General features: G+C 39.8%; 1 protein-coding gene across 2 annotated transcripts in view; it reads right to left on the bottom strand.

Moving 5' to 3' along the window:
• Window positions 1-7,039: 7,039 nt before the first annotated feature.
• Window positions 7,040-25,999, bottom strand: part of PPARGC1A (PPARG coactivator 1 alpha) — a 369,697-nt gene continuing 350,737 nt past the window's right edge. For both annotated transcript variants that reach the window (XM_086464231.1, XM_009955583.2), the window contains exons 8-13: window positions 20,205-21,117; window positions 19,529-19,633; window positions 19,271-19,391; window positions 10,562-10,683; window positions 10,057-10,208; window positions 7,040-7,143 (exon numbers count right to left, since the gene is read on the bottom strand). In XM_086464231.1, the coding sequence (XP_086320357.1) occupies window positions 7,040-7,143; window positions 10,057-10,208; window positions 10,562-10,683; window positions 19,271-19,391; window positions 19,529-19,633; window positions 20,205-21,117 (1,517 nt within the window). The remainder of the gene's footprint in view (window positions 7,144-10,056; window positions 10,209-10,561; window positions 10,684-19,270; window positions 19,392-19,528; window positions 19,634-20,204; window positions 21,118-25,999) is intronic.

Below are 25,999 nucleotides of genomic sequence, written 5' to 3'. Positions count from 1 at the left end.
CTGGCTGACAATCTATCATGACACAAATAAGGCACATAAGATTATTTACATTTGATCACTGTCCCCTATTTACACAAGCCGAGGTTAATGCAAAAGGCTGAGGACGGCTGCAGTTTAGTCACTGGTTCCGGAGAGGTTTGAATTGAAGCTGTGTTCTGTTCAGCTGCCTTTGTCACAGAGCAGCTCAGTTCCTTTCTACTAGCAAATATTGTAAGAAAGTAGTCAGTATGCAACTGCAAACCCTTCCATCATCTTGTAGTTCACCATGCATGCATTCCAAAAAGGTGCATTTCATCTCAGATCTCACTGTTTACCACACCTGTGGGCATAACTTTTCCAGCTGAGGCCATTAGTGAATTTTATTTTTAATTGGTTTTGTTTATATGGGAGTCTTTTTTTCCCCATTAATTCCAATTGAATTTGGAAGAGCTTAATCAGGTCCAGTCACGTCATCAAGGGTAAAGATTTTTTTTATAAAAGAGGATCAGAAATGCCTTTGTAAAACTATAATTTCAGAAGCATGTTGAATGGAAACTGCAATGATTCAAAGGAACATCAAAAGCTGTATGTGTTTTGAGGAATATGTTTCCAGTTGCAGAATAAATATTTCTAACTTCAGCGAAAGTTGTCACTGAAAAAAGCCAACCTTTCATGTTGCTTTGGGTTCATAGACTGCTAAGATTTTGGGTTGAGGTTGTTCAACTAAAAAAGCATCAGTCAAGGAATGAACACTGATCGAGTGCAACATGTACGATTTATGCATGTGTTCCATCCAGCTGCGGTTTCCATAATTGCATTGCACAGATACCAGCCACTCGGCAGAGCACATCACGTAGCAAAAGATGAGTTGGCTTTCTCTTTTTTTTCAGCAAAGCGGTGTAAGGAGAGCACAGTGATGGGAAGCGCAGAGGATATATTCACTTCCTCTCGTGGAGGATTTCATTTTCTTCTTTGCTGAGAAGACTAGTCTCCTTTGCCCTGAAGTATTAACAAATATACCAGCTCCCAATGAAGACAGGCTGCCCTATGTCTATCAATAGAATCTATATAGAATCTTTTCCCTTAGGGATTAATTCAACTTTTGATTCAATCTTTCTGAGCTTTAAATTATGATGTTACAAACCTCCAAGGAACTACTGTACTATTTGTGACCTTCTTTATTACTTTCTGCTGTTTGATAAAGTAGAGAAAATTGATTTATAGTTTAGTTTTCTTGTGAACACAGAATATCAATGGTTAGAGTGTGATTCACGGAAAAGCAGGGGAAGTTGGCATTGGTTAAAGTTTAATATAGCAGTTTATTAATTAATGGTGAAGGACAATAGAATAACTGCACATTAATCTTGAATGAAATTCCGGAAGTGTAACGTGAAATAAGACCAATGAACCAAGGCATCTCGCAAGAGTTGGATTTGAAGTTTTCAAAACATTTTCTGCAAGGAAGAACTTTGTCCATCGCTTCCGCTTCTCTTCCCTAAACCTCCTCCTCTTCCCCTCATGACCTGATGGGGGTTTTTGTATTTTCTGTAAGCATTAAAGGTTAAAGGTGGTAGGCAAGGCCAAAGTTTTCCAAATGGAGCCTAAAATTAGACATTGGTGTCTGTATTTGGATTCTTAGGCCCCAATCCAGGAGTCTATTTTTATTCAAAGCAGCCGAGCACTTGACTTCAATGGCTCTAAAAACACTTGCGCTTAAGTGCTTTGCTGAATCAGGATGGACTTAAGCACAAATGTAAATGCTGTGCTGAATTGGGGCAGTAAATATGTGGCTTGATTTTAAAAGCGCTGAGAGCTGGCAGGTCTAATTGAAGTCAATGGGAGCTGCAAGATGCTCAGCATTTCTGAAAATCAGGCCACTCATTGAGGCACCTGAATCTGATTTCAGGTGCTCAGCTTGCAGCATTCACCGTGGGAGAAAATGGTAACCCAGGAGAACAGGCAACGGAAGGGATGATTTCTTAATAAACGAGATCCTGATTTTATGCAATAAACCTTAATAACGTAAAATGAGGGAACGGGAGGCAAAAAGCAATACTTTCCTGGAAATCCAACAGAGTGCTTTTTTGCAAGCATCAAAGCGCTATGCAAAAATACGAAATGAATAAACAGATCAAATTAAAAAGACCAGTAGCTGGAGAAATATTAGGCTAAATTCATGCCTCGTGGAATAGCAGCAACACTGATGCGGTACATCAGGGACGGACTCAGCCCACTACATTTTAAGCGTTAATTTGATCAAGAGCAGTGAGTCAACAACGCAAATCCCGTGCAGCGAAGAACTTCGCTCTACCACCATTGCAAGCACCAAACACAACAGTTTGGATTAGTAAACGGTAAAAATGCAAAACATTTTCAAAAGTAAAAAAAATCATTATAGATCATAAAATAAACAGGAATGTTAGGAACAGAGATGAGGTGGAGGCTAGTCATCTGGAGAAATGCATTTTTTTCAAGTGAACTCAGTAGTCCTCTACCTAAAGACCACAACCAGGCTGCCCACCAGCTGTTCAGGCTGCCCTCCGCTGCTCCTCACATCATGCCTCGGTACCTTCTGAGGCCCACATCAAGACAAGATGACTCAGTCATACAGTGTTGTGCTTTGAACCCCCAAAGAAGGCTGTTGACAAAACAGGACAGGCCTTCAGCACTATGTTGGCTATCCGTGAATGAACCCTGGGCAAACCAAAAAAAGTAATTCCTTTTCCTTTTCACATGCATGTAAAGGAGAGGGCTGTGAACACCCTTTGCCAGCCCCTTGCCTAGCCATTGCCAGTCCAGTGCCAATGCCAGTGTGGAAGCCTACCTGTATGATCCAGGGAGGAGTCAGAAAACCCATGCCTGTCCAGCCACAGACCTGTCTGATCCTCCCGTCTGCTGAAACAGAAAGGTTGAGGAAGGACTCTCATGATGGTGCTTTTTCCCAGGACAGGTATTTATCATCTCAGGATGGCATACCAACCACGTTGGACTTCTCAGTCCCTACCAGCTGCACAACTTGGATCCAAGCACGGCCACGTAGAAATGCCCTTACATTTCCCACTCTCTCCTAACTCAAGCCAGCAACTCTTAAAACTCCACTGAGCATTTTCAAGTTTTCCTACAAGGTTTATGTTGGCCCTTCAACAGCCTTCGGTATGCACAGCAGAAAGGCAGATAGCACCTTTCTGCCATCAAATATATTAAAACTAGTGGTTCTGCCCCCTGCCCAAAGTGCAGTAATGCAGGCATGATCTGGACTACTATCTGAAATCAATTATGACCATTAGAAAGAGTAACAGAAAACCCAGTACACGACCAGTTGGATTGGGAAAAACCTGTCACTTGTGATAAAAAAGAGAAACAGAAATGGATTTGAAACATTCGTTTCCCTTTATTTGCTCAGTGAGGCTGATGTGTACTGCACATTAAAAAAAAAAAAAAAATCACAGGAATTGTCATACAATGAATTAAACCACAAAAGTACATGTAGAGTTGGCAGGTGGAAAATAGCCCAGCTTGGGCTTAACTAATATGTCGCTTTCCCTGTTCAGCATAGTCCAACCAATAGCTTTACATGTTCACCTACTGTACAAATCTTACAGTAGCTCCATCAGGTCAGTGGTTCACATTATTGAAAATGTCTGTCACATAGGTACAAATTTAGAATCATCACATTATATTACATGGCTATTCTAGGTCATTTATAGATCAGATCTTATACTACAGTGATTGAAGTTCTCATTACAGCCATCAAAAAGGACACATAATCATTACCTACTGTAAGCTTACACCTAAAGGGATGAGAAGAAGGTGTGGTTGGTTGTTTTTTTTTTCAGCTGACCCAACTATTACACCCCGGAGGCACAAACTGTTCCTCTCAGTGCTGCTCTTGGTGATGGCTGCCCAGCTGCTTTTCAGCGTAGTTTAGCACAGGTATTTTTCTTCAATTTGAGGCTCCCTCTGTTTGGATTTGGATCATTTTACATTCTGTAGGAATTACTTTGTTACAGCTGTAGGAAGGACCGTAGTTTGTAAGTAGCAGTTCTGTTACCTGTATTGCAGATGTGGTACTTACCACAGCATGAAAGCAACGGCACAATCTTCATCTAAAAGACACACAGAGCTATGCTGCAATTTGCCTCCGGTGACAATGTGGTACATGTGCTAATCTGAAATGTTCTTGGGGGAGAAAAAAAAAAGGAAACACCGAGTTGATATTTTGATGGGTTACCTACTACAGTGTCTACAAAGGATTCAAATAGCTTTATTCAGCAATCCTAGCTCTACTAAATTCATATGTAATTTGTAAATCCACAGAGGAAAGCCATCTTCAAGATGAGAATGTTTGCCAGGCCAGTGAAAAAAAAAAAATTGACTCATGTCATTATGCCTGCTTGGTGAGAAATAAATAATCCCTCCCTCAAACCCCACACCAATTTATTCATGTCAGCAATCTAGGGCAAAAGAGAATGTATTTAAAATTTAATCACAGAAATTTAAAGGCAAAATAGGTAATGCATCTGGTCCTTGAACACATAATATGATATACTAAATATTGATTTCTTAAAAATAATTTATTGCTTTTAATATTTTTCTTTACAACAGAAGATACTCAAAATCCAGAAAGGAAAATTGTAAACTTTTAGTTTGGCATTCACACAAAGTTAAAATACCTGCATTTTTAACCTACAGAGCAACAACAAGAATTATGCAGATTAAAGAATGTTACAGTTGTAACACAGAACCTCTGAAAAAGTTCTTTTATTTATTTTTTTTTTATTGCTATCTATCTACTGAGAAATAAGAAGCCAAAAAATCAAGCAAGCATCCGACAGGACAGACAGTGGAATCTCTCAGAACACAATATGCTGGTGATAAAATGAATGCAGCCATCAAAATCAACTGCACTGGCATGGGGGTGGAATCAGTTTTCTAAAATTGGGCGTGGGAAAGGAGATTAAATAGTTAGGTGTGCCATACCTTTAAGAGGAGTCATGAATGCCAAACAGTAATAGAATACCAAATCTATACATTCGCAAGCAAATTCCAAACTTTGCTGATTCAGTCTAGAGACTCCGAGTTCAGATGAAATTCTGATGCTCAGAATAGCAGTAGTTTACTCTTGTGGTTTTTTTCTTTCCTGAAGTTTCTATTTAATTTAGCAGAAGCAATGTCATCAGCAACAATGTCATGGGCACATCTGAGGCCATGCTAGTGCATAGTAAAAAAAGGAAAAAAAACAAACAACCCACTGCTTCTGCAAAAGCTGAAATTCCAAACGAAGCACTTACTCCAAACTGACAACCATCATGCATCCTATGTATAAAATTTCCACTGGCCTTTTCATTATTTTAGTCATCTCATAATTTATAATAAATAGGATAATTGTAACTGATAAATATGTCTCTTTAGTAAACAAAGGAATGAAGGATCGGTATTTATACAGGATGCATAACTGTAAAAAATATAGATAAATACCATCATTAAACTCTGCCAATGAAAAGATTACTGGCTTCAAGAACAGTGTTTAGACACAGAATTACTGTAAAAATCATACTGTACTTAGTACCTCAGCATATTTTTATCAAATTAAAATCACAAAAATTAAAACAAAATAGCATTTTAAAAAGATTTTGACCTCTAGTTCCAAAACTACTGTTGATACATAAAATAAAAACATTTCTTAATGATTACTCATTTGAGAGACTTTACATAAAATTATGATATCTCCTAGAAAAATTTAGATGAGAAAATTTCATTCCCCTAACAAATTCAGTGTATAAAACTGCAAAAGAAAATCAAGCAATGAGAAAAATGTGGAAAAATACTGCAGAAGTGGTTAATACCTTTTGGACTAGGATAATTCTTGACAAAATTCTTATATAAGCTCACCAAAGAAGGGATGAATGTGTGTAAAGCATTTTTGCACTCAGACACATGCGCGCGCACATATACACACACACCCCCTCACCCACACGCTTTTCTCTCTTTTTTTTACAATCAAATATATATGAGCGTAAGTTCAGCTTTCTACATATGTTAGTGTACAATAATTGTTTCACCTCATATAATTACATTTGAGTATTCTTGATTAAGAAAAATTGAGCAGTTTTTGAAAAGAAGGCTGCATTTACAGTGCATAGCTGTAACAAAAAAGAACATCGTCATACAGTATGTACATAAATAAAAATACTCCATTTAACATTTGTAAATACTCAACTACTTTAGAGAACGTAGCAAATAAACTATCTGTGCACACACCCAGATAGTTATATCCAACTCTCATTAATAATGTAACACCATGTCCGCTCATTAGAATAAATCGCTGAACAAGCTGCACATTTGACCATTAACAAGGCTTTGAAAATTCTGCTGTGGAAGATCAACGTTGTAGACATTTACATGGGTGTCAGAATTAAAAGATGAAACTTCAAAATGTTAGGGAAGCTTGAGCCTTTCATTTTCTCTTCCGCAAGGACTAAAAATAAAACCCACAAGAAAAAAAAACCCAAAGAAAAGAAAAATCTTAAAACAAAGCTAAAACAGATTGTAGGCTTCTGGGACCTGTGGTTTCTTCTGGATTGTCATATTATCACTGTGTTGTGAGAAGAAGCTTCATTTAAAAAAAAAAGAAAATGCAGTGTCTGATTCCCAGACATCAACAGCCAAAGTTCTCAAATTTTTTTTTGTTTGTTTGTTTTTGTTCTTTTTTTGTTAAAATGCAGTATGTACAGATTTTGCAGTTCATCATTGTACATGTATCTCTGTGGAACTGCTGCCATGTCTCGTGGTTTGCGTCGAACTTGCAAGGAACGCCCGGCTCCCCCGCCACCGATCACCTGCGAAAGCAAAGCTGACACCCATGGACACACATGTGCTTACTGGACAGCCATCCCGCCTCTCCACTCGTCGAGCAGCTGTGTTCATGTAAACCATGATTTTGAACAGAGTGTAAAGTAGGAGAAATTCCCAAGTATGACTTTTTAATTGTCCGTTATTGAAGGACGTGATGTCCGTGAGGTATTCGCCATCCCTCCGTTTTCCTCAGGTCTGATGCATGTTACCTACGCAGGCTCCGCTGTGCCTCTTTAAGTAAACTATCAAAATCCATGGAGTCATACTTGCTTTTAGTGGAAGCAGGATCAAAATCATCTGAGTTTGAATCTGAAACCCAAAGGATGCAAGTTTAGATAAGAGGCAAGAATCACCAGTGAGTACTTGGAATATTTTCTCTGTACAACGGTACGAACAAGGCACTACAGAAACAACCCAGTTACATCCACAACTTTATGGAATGATAAAAGCCTAGAAACGGTCACGGGAGAAGCTTTAGGTACGGACAGAGCTTTCTGATGAGAAGCAGGACTTAACAAAAGCTGCAGACATCAACAGCAGTGAGAACCATAAACTGCATGTACATATAGAGCAGGTAAAGTCAAAACAGTCTCTCTGGGGACTTGAGCACCGACACACTGCTACGTACAGGTCTCAAAGTAGTCCAGATAATCCTGACGGATGCTTTACACAAAACTCCACCATCGTTTTGCAACTGTTGTTTTGCAACATGCAATATCCAAGACTTACTTCTCCCGAGAAAGCTAACAGGCTGACGGTTCTGCAGAAAGCCAGGGCAGCCTGTGAGCAGCATGCAGGGGACACTGCTGCTTCTGCCTGCTCTGCCCCATGGGTCCTGTACAAGTCACTAACTAACCTCCCTGAATCTCTGGTTTGCTTCCACTCTGATGTTTTGAGGGTTTGCTTGTTTAGGGTGTGAGCAATACGGGCAGGGCCTCTGCACTGCCATACAAGGAATCTCAGGTGGGCTCCTCAGCTTTTTGTAGCACACGTGGTAAGTCACAGCAGCAATAACGGCCCAGCTCCTGTGATACCGGCTCCAGCTTGGTAGTTGCTCGGACACAGATGTCAGCCTGTTCCTAGCGCAGAGGAGCGATTGCACGTTTGTGGCCACACAGCTCCAGTATGGCAATTACTGACGCGGCTGCAAGCACTGAATTTCCTTTTGGAGGCATCCCTGCTTAACACTGACTCTCCCCAGTTCCTGCGTCACAGCTCCTTTATGAGAGTGCCCTTTTCTTGCCATTTCTTGTGTTGAATTAATCAGAACTCCCCACCTACCACTATAAGACACACTGTGCATTAAATGTTCATTACAAGTTCTGTTAAGACAATATCTTCTCATAGAGGAGAGGTGTTAAACTTCTGACTACTATTTTCAAGTGTTTTCCTTCTTCTGTACTCAACTCAAGGCTGATTAATTCTCTCTGTCCTTGTACTAGCTCAAGAATTTTAAAGTTCATCCTGCCATTTCCTTATGTGGCTCTATCAGATCCTCTGCAAAATACAGGGAATGCACTCTGAAGTACAGAAGCTCAAGCTGTCAGCAGGACAGAGTGAAAATACTCCGCTCACAGATACTCTGGGAATCCCACTCAGTATGGAGAGACCTGCTAGGGAATACTCCTAGTGATGAATAATGTTCAAGAGGGTTCCCTTCAGACAACTTATTTTAAAACTGAGATTTTCTGAGATACAGAGATGACCCTGGCTTCCACTGCTGAAGATAAGTCAAATCAAGTCAAGACTTCAATCTGTTTTTACTGTTTTTATCAGCCTACATTTCAAAAAATGCCTTGCTACCTTTTATATTTTCAACATCAAGCCTGTATCTCTTCAGCAGTCAATTGCCTTTTCTTAGCTTTACATTATCTGTTTAGCCACTGAAGTGAATTATAGCATATTCATTGTGAACAATGCGTACCATCTTTATCATTTATTCTGAAAAGACATCAATTGGTTAGAAAAAAATATATCCGTATTCACTTCCTGCATTGTACAAAGCTGAGGGCAGCACATACAAGATTTCATTAGCACTGTGTTACAGGGTTACGAGAGATTTTAATGACTGTGGTCATTTATTCATAAAAAAACCACAGTACCTGATTAATATAGATTCAACGGCAAAACGTCCCTTGCTATGTTATTCAGAAAAGTGTATCTCCCATACCTTTAGTCTATTTATACAGGTATTAGGAAAGGTTTAACATTTAATGAATACTTTACATTTTAAAAGGTAATTAAATAAAAGCTGAGTTTATAATATATTATAATATTACAGAATATGTTTTGGTAGTCTGCATGGCCTCTTTATGCATATACTTAACATCAGTACTCCTGATGTAAGACTTTGAACATCTCCAAACATCCTTGCAAGGGGAAGCAGCAAACCCTGACCCAGAGCATAGTACAGAACCGTCCATTTTTGCCCAGTCAGGACTAGGACAGACCCAGATGTATTATCACAGCCGGTATGCACACTTGGGACTAGAGTTAACACAGTTATCATACTGGGGTCTAGAGGCTGGTATGCACACTGCCCCACACCAGCGGGACTGCAAACACCAAGACATTTGCTAAGCTCTCCCCAGGCTGGAAGTCCCTGCAAGGAGACACCTTCATACATAGATGCTTATGCACGACTTGAGAACCACCAGTTGAGACCCATGGCCTTTGCTATACTAAGAGTCCGATTTGGTCACAAGCCCTCCTAGCTTTCAAACCTGAGAAACTACGAATTGTGTTTAAGGAGTATCTCTGGCAAGTTCTACATATCTACAGCACAATTCATGGCAAAGTAAGAATCATAATGAATTTTTGGGGGTGAGGCATCTACTTTATTGCTCATATAAATAAATCAGGTATTAGAACCAAGCAGTCATAGCATAGCAATGAATAGTAAAGCGTGCAGGAGGTTTATGTGGTGCTATCATTTCAATATGAAAATGTATTATTGAATATAGGGCACTTATTTTTGATAATGATGGAAATGGGCTTTAGAAGAATTTTCAGGGTCTGAAATGTCTGAAAGAAGTCAGCTCAGATTAGAGCTCAAATTAGTAGAGTTTTTCACTTCTTGCAGCAAGAGAAAACCACTTCCTTTAACTTCCCTCAATCATTTAAATAATATAAGCAGAAAACAAAAAAGAAGCAAACCCTAAATTCTCCTGAGTTACAAGATTCCAGTTAGGTACTTTAATTCACATAGAGCAAAATACCTACCTAGGTCTGCATAGTTAGACTTGCAAAATTGCTTGCGTCCACAGAAGTACAGCTCAAAGTCAGGTTCATTTGACCTGCGTAAAGTGTATCCATTTTCAAGAGCAGCAAAGGCGTCACAAGTATAGCGGTAAGTGATGAAACCATAGCTGTCTCTGCAAATGAAAAATACAGTTGTGAAAAAAGCTGAAAAGAGTTAACACACATTAGTGTAACCCCTTCCTGAAAGAAAGAACTTGCAGGGGATCCAGCAGTGGAAATGCCAGAAGCACTGCATCCATTTATCAGCATGATTGTCCTGTCATGCAGCTAAATACTTATTTCTGGGACAGGAAATCTCAACTAGCAAGATTAATAAATAAGGATGAAAGAAAATAAATAAGGTTTTGAACTCAGCATGTCATCTGTCACAGCACTTGCATTGGTAACTCCCATATCAGTAATCCTACTGCCATAATCTTTTACATACGGCAGCTCCCAAACAAGAAGTAATCTCAAAAGTTCTTACCCATCATCCCGCAAATTTACTGTGCACTCCTCAATTTCACCAAAAACTTCAAACCGGTCCCTCAGTTCTGTTCGGGTTGTGTCAGGTCTGATTTTACCCAGATATATCACACGACGTTCTTCCTGTTGAGAAACAGCAAGAAGGAAGGTATATTTTAAACAAATGTGTAATAGAGATGAACCTGCACATATACGCATGCAAATACACACACACGGATGTGCAGAGGACGCATAATTACAGCAGTTGTATCTTGTGGAAGACCTACTACATCTTGCTAGTAAGTTAAACAGTTCTCTCCTGGAAAGCATCTGAGGTATTCAAATGACACTTACATTTGTCAGCTGGTGTGCTCCTGGGAGGTTTCACTGCCTGCTGCCACAGTTCTGCTAAACACTGACAGTCAGCTCCCTTTGTATCCTGCTGCATGCATCTTCTTCCCTTCCACTCCTTCTACCAATTCCCCTCCAACACTATAAACTCTTCCAAATCAGGAACTCCCTTTCTTTTGTAACCTATACAATACTAGGCAAAAGCCATCTTAGTTGTGGAGTAATTTAAAGTAACACAATAATTGCATAAATGTACCATAGACATAACAAAACGAATTACAAACATAGTAGTATAAACTCAGATGACTCAACAGCTGATTCATCCTGCAATCAGCTGTTCCACCATAATCCATACCTTAAAACAGAGAGAAAACTGTTGGGGTCCAGAAGATGACTTTTATTAAAATAAATCTTTTTTTGGGGAAGGCAGGATAATAAAATATATCCTGTGGTCATCATTACCTTTTGGTTTCTTTGGGAAAAAAAACCTGACTGAAGTCCCTGATTTTCAAAGGCTAGGGTGTCATTTGCATGTTCTTTCAACACTTAGAGTAAAGCTTCAAAGATACTTTTAAAACAGTCAAGTCACGGTCATATCCTTCCTTCCTGAGCGGAAATGCTCAGCAGAATGACAGAAGGACTAGGAAACCCCGTGAGAGTCACTTTATGAATGTTTGGATGAACACTTTACTGAGGGTAGAGCCATTTAGTGAGCTACAAGTAAAGCAAAAGGAGATCTTCAAAACACTGACCTTAAGGTAATCAGGGCAAAGAAGCACCAACTACATATGGCTTGGGTGCTCTGCCTTCCTGTCTCATATTGCCTCTGGCCTGATGAACCCTGGCACTACCAGTCCGACTGCTCATCCCTTACACACCCGCGCACTGGCCCCACAAATTGACCCACCACCACCACATTCTCAGCTGGCATACATTTGCCAGGCAGTGGAGCAATGTCAGTTTAAACCATCGGCTTTGGCACCTGAGACTTGCGTAGAATTTAGGTGCCGAATGCTGAAGGAGCTATACTGACTGCTGAGAATTCATGACTACTGTAACCCGGAGGTACCTAAAGGCTAATGGCAACTCAACTGTGCGATGCAAAAGGCTCTAGGGTCCTAAATATAGACTTGCATTCCTGCTCAGAAACATCCTAGCCTGAAGAGGCAGGTAGCTTATAGTGTTACAATTCACAAATAGCATGAAATGAGTCTTTTCCATGAGTCCCCACAGAAGCATAAGGCAGTAGTCATTCTTGGACCATGGACAATAGGATTGAAACCAGACCAAAACACACGTAGAAACAGAAATTATCCTGATGTCTCTTCTCTACTTGTTTGAGTACTCATTTGAGATAAAGGGATCACTGGAACTTTTAGTTATGGGGGCCCAAAATCATGGCTCCCTGTTCCAAAGAGAGCACTCTGCTCCCAGGAACTGTTTAATGCAAAATAAACAAACAGTTCCTGTGGCAGGAACCTGAAACTAATATGTCTGCCCCCCAACAGAAACTCCTTCTCACTGGCACACTCAGCTATTTTCACTGACGCTTATCCTGGCCTCACAAATCTCAGGGGCTCAGATCCAGTTAATCTAAGCTCCTGAGAAATGAAAGTTAGTTTAAAGCTCCAGAAAACAGAGATCCAAGAATCAAACACTCCTATCCAAAAGCCCTACCCACTAAGGTAGGGCACAAGAAGTGACCACTGCAACCACCTGGGTCCTTTGTCGCTCCCTGGTCAGCCAAGCGGAGTCCCTGGCTGCTCTACCAAAGTATGTATATGCTCTCCTTAACAGGATCAGGTAAGTGTCTCATTTAGATGCTTGAAACTACTGTCTGTTTTGATTATGTAAGGAACCGAGTTGACTGCCTTGGTAGTCCTCTATAACCCTGCTGGGACAGACACTTTCATTTTTAAATGTTACGCCTTCCAAAGTGCATGGTCCAAAAGCTGCCCTTGTTCTCTGCCACAGCAGTGCAGTTTGGAGAAGCCAGCATAGCTAAAAGAAGGACAAGTGTGCTCTTGGGTGGCCAGAAATTTTCAGTGGAGGGGTATTTTACAGACAGCTGTTGCTTTTTATCTCTATTTCTACTGTGTCCCAGTCCAGAGCCCTGACCCTCCTGACAGAGGAGTCTGAGTAGGGCCTCTGCAAACTAAGAACAGTGGAGTGCAAACAACAGAAATCTGCTTTGCTTCCATTTTCCCTATTCTAATTCTCCTTTCTTACAGTATGGTTGGTTGGTTGCCATAAACTTCAAAACCAGGAAAATCTGCATATGCACAGTAATTACTTTTTCAGGCTGTTTTACCAAATCAAGGATTTAACCGCACTGAAACACTTGATAAGAAACAATTCCATTGATACTTGCTATTGAACCTAAATGACTGACCAGATGGAGCAGAACATAACATAGCAGACTGTCTAATATACTTTAGCTGAGATAATACATTTCGACTGAAAAAACATAATGTTTCACTCACTGACATGGAGATTGTTATATTACAGTGTGATGGAAATAACTATTGCATACTTTTCCGTAAGTCTGTGTGCATGCCTGCATAATTTTTCCTTCTTCTATCCCTCTTATAACCTTTATATCTCTAGCAACCCTTTAAGACAAGCATAATAAACCAAAACTGAACAATTAAAAAAAAAACCCTGTTACACTATCATTAAGGGAATAAGTTAAACGTGCAAAATTAAGGAAATTCAAATTTAAAGCTCAAATGCACCATATGTCCTCCAGTGCGCACACATGAGATGTGTTCAAGTATTTTTTTTAAGCAGAGTGCCACAATGGTGTAAGATACTGGAGAACACAGGATTTATACAGCATTGTCTTTGTCTTGGTTAACTCCAGTTTATTTAAAGCAACTATGAAGAATGTATTTGTATTCACAGAGACATCTGCCTTTTATTCCCATTAATAATGAGAGCTATACAAGCCTAACAAAATTACAACACACCTCTAAATGTTAAAGACCTTTACTTCATAATAAGTTACATGCGTAAGTCCATATGTGCATATTAAGTATGCTTTTTACTGCACTTGTTACAGGAGATGATATATGAGTTAGAAACCTAGAGAATGCCAGAGAAAAGCTTTTGTTTTCAGTTTAATGTGGGCAGAGGGAACCTGCAGGAAACTCCAGAAGATACTGTTCGTATTTCCCTCTCAAAAGTGCAGATGATTTATTTTGCATCATAAGCTTTAAGAGTAGTTCATTGCTTTGCCAGGTAAAAAAAGAAAGAAAGAGTCCAGCCAACTCCCTCAGGCCCAACATGCCTGTGAAAACAGGACCAGGATATACCTTACACATCTAAGGCTCAATAAAGGGACGACTCATCCTGCAAAACGTTCACTGATGCTAAGGATCTTTTTGTCTTCCAAAGGCTTCCTCCAAAACATGATTTTGTTTTCCCTTTCTCATTCTTAATCCTATATTTCACAAGGAACTAAAGTGCAGCCTGTTAGATGTATTACTTTTCGCATATTTTTTGTACTACGTTTCTTCACCCAACACTTGTTTGCTCTGCCTCCCCACGGTGCTGCTAAGCAGAGTCTGTGGGAACTGAAGGCAGCCACTCCAGAGGTAACATTGCACAGTGCTGCCGTCACCGTTTTCCCTACCATTTTTTGTCTGCACATCTGTGGTGCATACCTAGTTCTCCAAGAGCCAGGTAATGCTTTATGCGAAACTGAGAGAAGAAATCCAGCAGCATTTTAAAGCTGCGGTCTGCCATGGGCTTGTCAAAGGCTCTGCTGCTTCCTCCAGCACGGGTGGCTGACTGGGTGCAAACCCTGTGCTTGTGTTGCCTTCCATGCCAAGTGACTTCTCTCCTCTTCCAGCAGAAAGCCATGAGGACTTTCATTCTTGGAGCTGGAGGCCAAACACCATTTTGAAAGTGCAATGGGAATGGTTCAACAGAGTTTAAAAAGTAGAAATGCTATGGATGGAAAAAAAACATTAAAGCTTAAGATTCTGATGTAATAATAGTAAGAAAAAATTTCTTTAGATTCTGTATTAAAGAAGAAGTATGACCTGTGGGCAAGTATGGATGGCAAAAGGAAGAATCACGGAAACTGGAAAAAAAAGAAAGAACATTGTACAAAATTGTCAAGTGCTGCTGTGTGGCTGAGGACTCAAACAGTTCAGCCACACTCCATGGTGACTGCTAGAGAAATAATGATGGATCAGGAAACCTCAAGATTTAGGTAATCTGTTTGATACATTTTCAGGAACTCATACAGCAGAGTTAGAGTGCCCGGCACCGAGGCCATCAAGATGAGCAACGACAAAAAAATCCAAACTAAATATAAAACGTATATTGGAACCTTCATTAGTGGAAATTCACTCCATTATAGACTGACTCTGGGTTTAGACTTTAGAGAAGCCAAGCACTCATTTATGAAACCACCTTTCTCCTGCCTTCCTGTTGTAGAGCAATTTATTTTCTTTGAAACCATGTGTTTCTTTCCACTGCAGTGGCCTCACAGCGCATTTATCTTCTTATGTCTGTAAGCTCTCTGGGACAGGGACTCTTGATACTTGTCTCAGGGAGGCTGTCAGCACTTAGAAATGAAAAGTAGTAACGTTAAAAGTAATTTTCTACTTGGGTATAAAAGCTGATTTTGTTATACCTCCTGGCAGCAGCCAGCTCATGCAGCAAATGAGCTGCACGGAGTCAGTATCGTGGCCAGAGCAGCAGAGTAGCAGAGATCCAGGACACCAGGCTGCTCACCAGACTGTTTAACCTCCCAGCCCTGGTGCACCATGTCAATGAACTGGTGACTCCAGAATAGAAACGTGCTAAATGTATTTCTAATGCCATGCCTTGGAAAGTATTTGCTGCATGGTCTAATGAGCTGCTGGAGTAAAAGCCCGCATAACTCAGAAATTTCCTGGGTGTATCAGAAGAAAAAGAGGTCCTCAGTCTTCCTAGCAAATCACTGTCATCTGACTTGGTTGGGGGTTGGATCCGAGCTTCTACAAAGCCCTAAGCAGACTGTCCAGTCCTGCAGTTGCTCAAGTTTCATGATGGATGTGTCTCCACTATGATCTGGTTACCATTACAAAGTTACTAAGTCTTGGTGGCAGACCATCCTTAGGTTCAATGAGGATCCATTCTGAAACAAAATGGGGACCCAGTGAAACAAACCAAGATCAAACTAAACTATGCTAACATTTGTTCAGTTACCAAAGACATCACAATCAAAATTATAAATAAATTAAGGAATGAATGACAAAAATATTTTTATTACTTTTTAACTGGAAAATATCTTCTGGGCTCAGCCCATGTTGTTTGAGCATGACTGCTCAAAATTAAGACCCCAATCCGCAGAAAAGGCAGTGAATCTCCAGTAACTGGACAGAGGAAAAGGAGGAAAAGAAGAGGAGAAGAATATCACAGTACCTTTTGAAGCCAAGCCACCTGTATATAGCTGTAAGTCTAGACAGGAATTCAGGAATCCATACAAGGAAATGCTAGCCGAGGCTTCTCGCTGATCTGAAGCTACTGCAGCGAAGGTGGCATGTGCGCGACTGAAGGGGCAGCCATTTAAACATGCCTCTGCCACATAGCATGAGCACAGGCTTCTAAAACAAGCCTCCTCAGCATTCTGCCAATATGCCTTCACGTCTGCCAAAATACAAGCTGCCTGCACAATCAGAGGGCATTGCTTCACATATGGTTTTGACAGATTAAAATATGTCAATTTTTTTCTCATTTCTTTTTCCTAGGTTTCCCACTCTTGCTGTCACATGGAGACTAATTCTAGATATTGAACCAATAATACCTGATGGCTTTTAGCTCAGTCGTAACTTCTGTTCCCTCTCCACTGTGCATCCTTTCTACAACTAACTCCCGAGATCATAGTACGGAGCTTCTCATGAAGAAAAGGCACCTGCCCTGTGTAACACCTGAGGCATTAGAACTGCCCAATCTTTGGGCCACCCTTTTAACAGTATCTGGAGGTATATGGCCATGAATTAGTTCTGTCAGCACAAGAATGGGCTGGAAAGAAAATAAAAAATTCCCCAATGCAGAGAGCAAAGAAACCTAAATTTATGGGACTGTGGAAGGAGTTCAAGGAAACAGAAAGGAGATTCTTGTGGCTGAACAATAAATGAGTGGAGTCCCTCAAGAAAGAAAAGAGTAACATAGAAGAGACTCATAAGCCAAGAGGAGTAAAAAAAGGAGAAGAGAACGCTAGAAATAATACAAATTTTATCACTGACTTCATGGGATCAGGGCATTCCTTTCTCTGCTGTCCCCAAACCCCTACTTATTTGCAGAGGAATAAACTGACATGATTTACTACAGATTTTTGAAGTAAAAATGCTGATAGACTTCGGATAAAGGAGTTAGTACGATTTCATCTACATCTCCTGCAGCTCTTACATACATGACTGGATTTTAAGTTTTTGCCGTGTTCTGTTTATTGATATTTATTTTTTAGTTCTGATTTATTTATGCTTATTAATAAATAATTTCATTAATTAAGTTAAATATCATGACAATGCTCACTTTAGAAAAAAAATAAATTCAACCTTGGTTCTGAAATGTCCACAATTCTTAAGATAGGAAGTTATGACGCAGTGTATCTGAAGCTTTTAAAGTTTCTTTTCTTTGCTTTTTCCTTTTCACTTGATTAGCTACTTGCCAAATATTTGTTTGTTTGTTTTAAACTAAATCAAATTTTCTACCTCCTCAGGAGGATTCACGTTTACTTATACCAGTAATGTACAGTAATTGAGAAGTAGCAAGATACACCCATGACAGAGGTCTACTTGAATCTCTAATTTGTGTCAGATCTAAGAAAGAACAGCCAGCGTTAAGTTACGATCGCTGGAAGGTAGTGTTCATCTCTAAGCAGATGGAAGGCAGATATTTTAAAACTAACTGCAACAATTGACTTAAATATAGCCCTGTCTGAAGACAAGCAAAATCAGTCCATTGCCTTCACTGAGTTTCAGATCAGCACAGCAGAGCATGTTATAGCTCTAAATCTCATGCTTTACAAAATACACCTATCACCCACACTTTGTAGATAGGGCACCTGAAGCAGAGAAAAGTGAAATTTGATGAAGCTCAGTAAGAACAACAGTAACAGACACAAAAATCAGAAAACAGTGTTTATTCCCTCCCAGAACTTCTCGTTGCTGTAGTCTACACCGGTGTCTGTCAGTCTCTACACACTCCCAGTTCTGTGAGTGTAAGTATTAGGAAAAATGCAGCCAAGTGTGTGACAAACCACCTTTTACTACAAAGTCCACTAAAGGCACTGGAAAAAAGACCTATTCATGTTGGTGAGCCCTGGACACAGCACTAAGGGAAAATCTGGAAGCGAAGATAAAGTGTCCCAGTCTGCACCAGTTCATGCAGGACCCAGAGCACAGCCAGAACAGCAGTGAAGGTACAACTGAACGGAAAGAGCAGGACACGGAAAACCACGCAGAAAATGTTAAAGTGAGCCACCAAATGGGCTCAGCAACTACAAGAGGAGTCCAGATTTACAGCAGCTCCCAATTTGATTTATCAAAACCATCATGCAGTTGCCAACGGGAAACTAAAGAGGGGCAAAAGCCACCTGTCCATTTAATAGCCCTTCTTCTGTCCTGCTACTACAGCAGCCAAGAGAGGTGCTTATCCCCATACGGGCATTTCCTTTGCCTCAGGTATTTTGGTTGTTTCACATAGAACATTGATAACAAGATAATTAAATAATACATATTCATTATGAAAGGGCCAGTGTTAAGTGACATTTTAAAATTGCACCATGTCTTCAGACTATTTATTTTTCTAAAAATTAACTCAGTTATAGACAGGGAAAAAAGAATCTAAATTCATGTCTTTGTATTCCAGTTTTGAATCCTGTTATCTGCACCCTCTGTATAGACAATTACAGCTACTATAAAGTCCAGTGACCGGTATGCAAGCTGACTCCTTATGTTGCTTATGTAAAAAACCAGACATATAAAAACCAGATATTGATTACTGGCACTCTGGTAGGTGATACATAGTATAAGATGAAGGTTTACTGATAGATCTGTGTAAGAAATAGACTGGTTCATCTTTAATCATTTGTTGTCTGAGACGAAACCTTTTTCTACTAAGCCCTTTGGATCTGTTGACTGTGAAAAACTTGAGTTGCAATTTACAGAACCTGAAAAAACTACTATTGTACCATTAAAACACAAATTGTAATGAACACATGCATTTGCCTAAAATTCAAAATACTAAGAAATACATGTAAGCAGATTTTTATATTTTGTCTTTTCTTTTATAAAAAAGAAAGTCTGAGTTCTCGCTTTAGAAATCTATGAAAAGAAACAGAAATCTATTTCAAAATGAAAGTTATCTTCACAGTGCTTACAATTGCTTTCTGCTTCTGCCTCTCCCTTTGTTTGGCCCTTTCAGATTCCCGTTTTTCATACTCTTTGCGGTATTCTTCCCTCTTCAGCCTTTCATGCTGATATTCCTCATAGCTGTCATATCTAGGAAACATAACTTAGTCATTAAATCAAGCATCTGCATTTGTGAATGTAAAATTAGTAATCCAATTTCTGGAATGCTTCATTATCTCTTGAGAACCAGCTGCAAAGCAAACCAAATGCAGGCAAAAATGCACTACCTGGGTCTGCGACTGCACGGTGATCTGGATCGCGATCTTGCATGTAAGGGAGAACTTCTGTATGCTCGCTGTCTACAGTGGCTGGACTCATAATAGCAACAAGATCTGCAGGAAGAAACACATTCACTTCTGTCATTCAGTTTTAATCTATTGACACCATTTTCTACCTCTTCTCTGAACTTACAATTTCTTCTAAGCTACCAGTGAGATTTTCCGGTGACAGTTTGCGATCTCCTAGTCAACTAAGGTCCTCAAGTGATTCCCACCCCCCCATCCTTCTGTAATGTTCCTTATTGAGGCTAACACAGAGCAGAGAGTCAGCCACTGTCAACTTCATCTGATAGGGACTGCAGCTAGATTGGCACCGGGAAGCTTGCAGATAATGGGAAAGGTTAGTTGTGTACATCTCTCACCAATTGCTCTGCCACTGACCTGACTGGCTCTACTCAGAAAGTGTAAACTTGGCAAATTTAAAGGATAATGGCAACAAGTGTTTCTGCATCAATTCCATAACCTTCAGAGTTAATCACTTCAGGAGCAACAGAACAAATTGCACTGGATTATGTTATTTCTTGGTTTTTTCTTTCTTTCTTTCTTTTAAGTTGCTTCACTTTTTTTTTTGCTGTTTTCCTTCTTATTAACTAAAATGATGATACATGAATTCGCTGTACCGTACCTTGAAGAGGATCTACTACAGGGCGACCTTGATCTCGATCGGGAATATGGAGAACGGGAACAAGACCTGCATTGAGGAAAGGACCTTGATCTAGAGCATGTCCTTTGGGATCTTTGAGAAAATAAGGATTTGGGTGGAGACACTGAATCTCTGCATGGAGAGTTAAAAGAAGAGCAAGAAGGCGATACATCAAATAATGAATAGGCTTGTGTCCCATCCCAAGGGTAGCATAGTTTATCACTTTCATCTTCACTGTCATCAAAGAGACCATCCATTGCTAGTCCTGAATTTATAAACATAGGTAGTTTGGAGAATTGTTCATTACTGTAATCACTGTCCCTTAGTTCTCTAGTCTTATCTGCTTCTTCATCAAAAACAGCTTGGCTGGGGTGACCAAAATGCTTATTCAGTTCAGCCCGAATTTCCTGGTCTTGGAGCTGTTTTCTGTTATTACCATGGGATCCCTGCTTACTTGTCTGTGAAGTCTCTTTCTTGAAATACTGGTCTTGTTCTAAAGAAGAACAAATCTGACACTGCCACCCAGGTGAAGAATCCTTAAATTCTAGTTGTCTGGAGTCCTGAAGTTCCTGGGATATTTTAATGTGTATTTCTGATTTTGAATTCACAGATTGACAGTAGTCATGGTCACCAAACAGCCGCAAACTGGGCCGTTTTGTCTTTCTCTCCTCATGTCCACTGGACAGTACTGTAGTCTTGCTAAGCTGTGCGTACAGCTCAGACTGTTCTGGACCCTTCTTGATTGGGTTATTTCCTTGAGAACCAGAAGACTCACTATAGCGGGGCTTTTTTGAAGGTGGTACAACAGTCTTGCATGATGACTTCGGCTTAGGTGAAGTCCTAAAAGGATTATCCTGGTTGGCTTTATGAGGAGGGGTCGTAGGTGGAGTTAGGCCTAAGGGGAAAAAAAGGAGGAACACAATATTTTTAAGCACATACAATGTTTATAAAGGTGGCTCATGTCCTTCCTAAAACAGATACAAAGCAAGACCCATTCTATGTCACTTTAATTTAACACTACTAACATTGGGAATAAGAGTATTTAGGGTGTGAGACACCAAAGGCCTGGTAATAAAAATAGCAACAGTACTAACACAGTGCCATTAATCTTCAGCATCACTTCTGCCCCTCCCCTTCTTCCATGACATCCACCTCTCTCTCTCTGTAGATTTTGATAGAAAAGATCAAGAGATAAAAACAAAGACTTTTTTGTTAAAAATCAGAAAGATTTTGATATAAAAATCAGAAGTCAAAAGACAGACACTGTCAAAAACCTAAAGAAATTAGCAGACAAAAATCTGAATAAAAGCAGGCCTGAAAAAAATAAATGAGGGCCACCTAAAGCACCTCGGTAGGACGCAGAACTTGAATGCAAGGAAGTACAGCAACTCTACAACTCAACTGCAATGACTCTTTGTCTCCACAGTTCATTAACTTAGTAAACCATTGCTAATGTATGTATAATACATTCTTGTAAGCATAACTAATACATTTTGCCTGAAATATGGTTCTGCAACTGAAACCCAAGTGAACAACTGAACAAATGCACCTGTAATGAACCACTGCACTTAGAACTAAATATTAGTGAAAGTCATGAAGTAAGGAGTTGAAATAAAACAGATAAGTATTCAAAGACTAAAGATACCACTACCAGGATCCTTCACATAACTGTAACAGATTGTATCACTATGGTGAGATAAAATTGCAGGAAGGACTATAGTCCATTCGAGTAAAACCTGGGAACTAAAGCAGCATCTTCCAATTATTTTTGTAAGTGTAGAAAATAACTGAGTATTTTCTGTAGAATTTCTTCAGACTTAACAAAAGGATAACCCAGAACTAGGACAGAGTAACAGCAAACTGCAGCCACTGTTCAGGAAATAGTTACTCTTCAGGAACGTACTTAGTATGTTACGTTTGAAAAATCTGCTTCTGTCCAATTGACTGTAGTGTAATTTAGAAGTATATATGCCTAAAATTAAACATATTGGACCGAGATTAGGGAGTTGTCCTAGACAGTCCAGACCATCCTTAAGCACTCCAGAGGCTGATGATGCCCAAGATTTCTTCTTCTAGCCCAAGCAATGAGCTTTCCATTACTTCCTTGGCAGGAATGAAAAGAGAGGGCAGACGCACTTACAGGAAGTGTGTATTTCAAACATGGCTATAGAGTTTTGTTTGGTATTTTTAACCACGCAACAGAGCTCAGCAGATCAATGCAAATGGAACATGTTTTATACTGTTTTGCTGTAAAGAAGGAAAAGCATCCATCAATGCATAGCGCTCCCTAAGGAGCATAAATGGAGACTGGGAGTCCCATTGCATTAGCTGCAATGAATCTGTTCCAGAAAAAAAGAAGATAGGAGTACCAAGGCATGAATACTAGATGTGAAAGAGAAGCTTGATTTTGTCTGAACATTTGGAAAAAATCGTTATGAGCTACCTGTGGCTATGTGAAGACTTTGCCTAATGTCACAGGGAAGCTGAGGCAAAGATAATGACACCTAAAACTCTCGTTACCTCAAATTTGAATTTAATAGTGAAAACGTTTTGTGCAAAGGCATCACTGTTAAATTATTTCCTTTAATTTGAGTCCTCAATTTTTTCTTCCCAAAAATTCACTTGAGTCAGCAGTATGTATTTCACACCTTATCCACCTCCTCATAACAAGTATTCTTGATTACCAAATGAATTTTTGGTAAAATGAAGAGAACAATCCTCTTCAAAGTTCTGCACTAATAGTTTCCAGGTTAAAACTTCAGGCTCAGATTCAACAAATATTTGAGTAAGAAAAGACTGTTTTCTAGATAAACAATTTAGAACTGCCACTTTTACTCATGAAATTCTACAGCCCATGAGAATGTCTGGGGCTAGTTACTGATTTTTTTTGGACGTAGTTTTAAAGAAAGAATGAAGCAGAAACACAACCACACCACAATTAACACACATATTTAAGAATTTCAGGCAAAGAAACCCTATAAATAATCTAACATTCAAAATACTGTTTCCATTTCCACGTTTTAGAGCTAGTCCCGGCAGGAAGCAAGCTAAATACAGAGCACAATGATTTCCAAAAGCTCGACAAGAAGTCTAATGATCTTTAGAGGAGGGGAAAAAAAAACCCTCCCAAAAAACCCTCCCAAAAGCACAGACTGAGCTAAATTTACTGGCACATCTCTTGCTGGCAGAACTGTGCTGTGGACAGCCTAAGAAAGGGCTTCCTCGTGGCATTTTGGCTTTTTTCCTGGTTTTCAGCAGAAGCAGGAAGTGCACAGGCAAGTAAGAAAAGATAGAAAGTTGGAAAATGTTCATTTAACGTTTGAAGAAACCTCCATCAGGGGATGGAGGAGGGACTAAGTTTTGAATTCATGTCACCGCTACGAGTCCACCTTCAGTGTGCCCCATGACCATCTCCAAACCATGAACTCTGAGAAAACCAGCGGGCTGCACACTTGCTCATCTTCACACTAATCCTTGGTAATCTTCACCGAGGACCATGATCCCACATCAACAGTGTTACAATATTCTATAACCGTTGGATTATTTCATACGTGCCAATTTCTCCGCCAATGTGCACATTTTAGCGTTGACAGTACAAGGTATATTCTGTGCTCTCTCTTGAACTTAGCAGGTTTTGACAGATTTATGGAAGGACAGATGGCCATTACGGGCTGAAGGCTGACAAGAGGCAGTTCAGAGCATTGTTAACACACTTGCACAAACTCTCAGCAGTGCAGTGCTGTGCAGAATGTAATTCAGACTATAGCTTTTTTATTGCTGCCTATTTTCTTTTGTCAAAAGAGCCTGCTGTGCACAGCAACAAATGGCTGCCATTACCCAGAATGTAATGGGTGTCAGACAAATCACGTAACACAAACAATCAAGAGTATGTAGGTCATATTTCAACAGAGCACAACCTTAGCAATATTTATGATTACTGCATTGAAATGTGCTCTATAATAAACAAGTACCTCTACATCACTCACACTTATGTACTTCTGCACAGCAAATCTGTTAGAAGTGGTACATACTCTACAATCACCCCCCTTAAACAGTCTTTTTTCTTTTTAAAGTAAAAGGCAAGTATTTTTTCATGACATGCTATAAAACCATTTTCTTTGTAGTGACTTTTCTTTAATTGAATGGCTTTGGTAAATGGTACGTTTGCACTTTGCCTTGCTCTGTCTATATACTATGAACTTACTCAGATCTTGTGCTTGAAAATAGTGCATCAATTTGCCAGCACTGCTGCCGAAGCAGCACTGTCCTCCCCATGTCCGTGCAACAAACGGTGTTTGCATGTGTGCTGACTCTGCCACCTTGTCCGAGCGACTTCGTTCAAGACTCTGGGAGAGTGAAATCACCTTTGATACATTGCAAAACTCCACTAACTAAAAAAAATCCCTTGGTAACTCATTTAGCTCAGCTACGTTGATAAGCAGAAATCAGGGGAGTGCCTTTGCATTAAAACAGGACATCTTGACTTTTTAGGACTGATTTGCATGCTGTTTTACATAGACACCGATCTTTCTAAAACTCTACTGTAACTGTTAGCATTTAAATGTTTGATGATGTTTGTTGTGCTTTGCGGGGGCTGAAAATTAGTGTCTTTTGGGGAATGAAGCCAAGGAACCTTTCTACATGTGCACTGGGCTTTTGAGAGGCATTGAAAAAGAATTCTTTTATACCTTTTAAGTTTGAAAATGGATTGTCAAGGGAAACATTATTTAAGACGACTTAAAACATTGAACACAAGATGACAGCTCAATTCAGTAAAAGAATCAGAAGAGCTTTTGTGTGGCACAACATTGCAGAAGCTAGGAAAATATAATAAAATTAAATAACTGTCATATAATAAAAAACTACATGCTTGTTGAGCATTCAAGTTTAATCCTGATGTCAGTGCTGCAGAGAATAAACACAGAAGCCTGAAAATATCAAATAATGTACTAGATTTTATTCCCTCTGGAAAACTCTCTGCATCTCACATCTCATTTTATCAGAAATCATTCTGAGGTCAAATAAGTTCTTATATGATAGATCTTAAGTAAGAGGTAACAGATCTAGAGGCGGGCAAATAGCAGGGTCTAAGTATCCTCGAAGGTGCTCATGAATTCCAAATCACTATTCAAGCTGATTGTGTTCTACAGCCTTTTCTGCCATCTTTTTTGAGAAACTGAATTTTGTACCCAAGCAAGACTGGTGAGTTTTATGCTCAGGCAAATTACAGGGATCTATGTGCAAATGAGAGACTTTTCACCAAGTCATCACCTGTTGTAGGTAAGAGAGTGGAAATAGCCTTCCAGTTACTGACTGAGCCTTAAGTGTGTTGGCTTTGAGTATTTAGGAGTGAAGGTTTAAAAAGACACTGAGAGTACAAAGAGATGTGAATTTCAAACATTTAGGAGCCATGCCATCTAACTTCTGGCACTTAGAACTTCAGCAGAAAGTCTAAGACAATCATTAAGGAGCCCTCAATGACCAAGAGAAACAGCGACCTCCAGAAAGTGAGTCATCCTCCTAGTCCCTGTGCCTGCAAGTGTCCCCTCAACCTGACTGGTAACAAAGAGGAAAGAGGTCTTCCAGTGACACAGTCCCACGTTCCTGAAGACATTAGAGAGGTTCAAGCCCATGGCCTCTTAGCAAGGCGTTGGCAATGCCTCTAGCTGTGGAAACAAAGGGAGAAGGACCTCTTGCAAGCCTCTTGCTCAGAATGAGACTCACCTTACACAGAAATTTCATCCACTACATTACCATTACCTAGGACTCCCTCCATA

This window comes from Leptosomus discolor, chromosome 4, assembly GCF_034619465.1.
Source record: "Leptosomus discolor isolate bLepDis1 chromosome 4, bLepDis1.hap2, whole genome shotgun sequence".
In the NCBI taxonomy this organism is placed as follows: domain Eukaryota; kingdom Metazoa; phylum Chordata; class Aves; order Leptosomiformes; family Leptosomidae; genus Leptosomus; species Leptosomus discolor.
The sequence above is the reverse complement of the archived record's forward strand: the minus strand, read 5'-3'. Positions and strand labels throughout refer to the sequence as shown.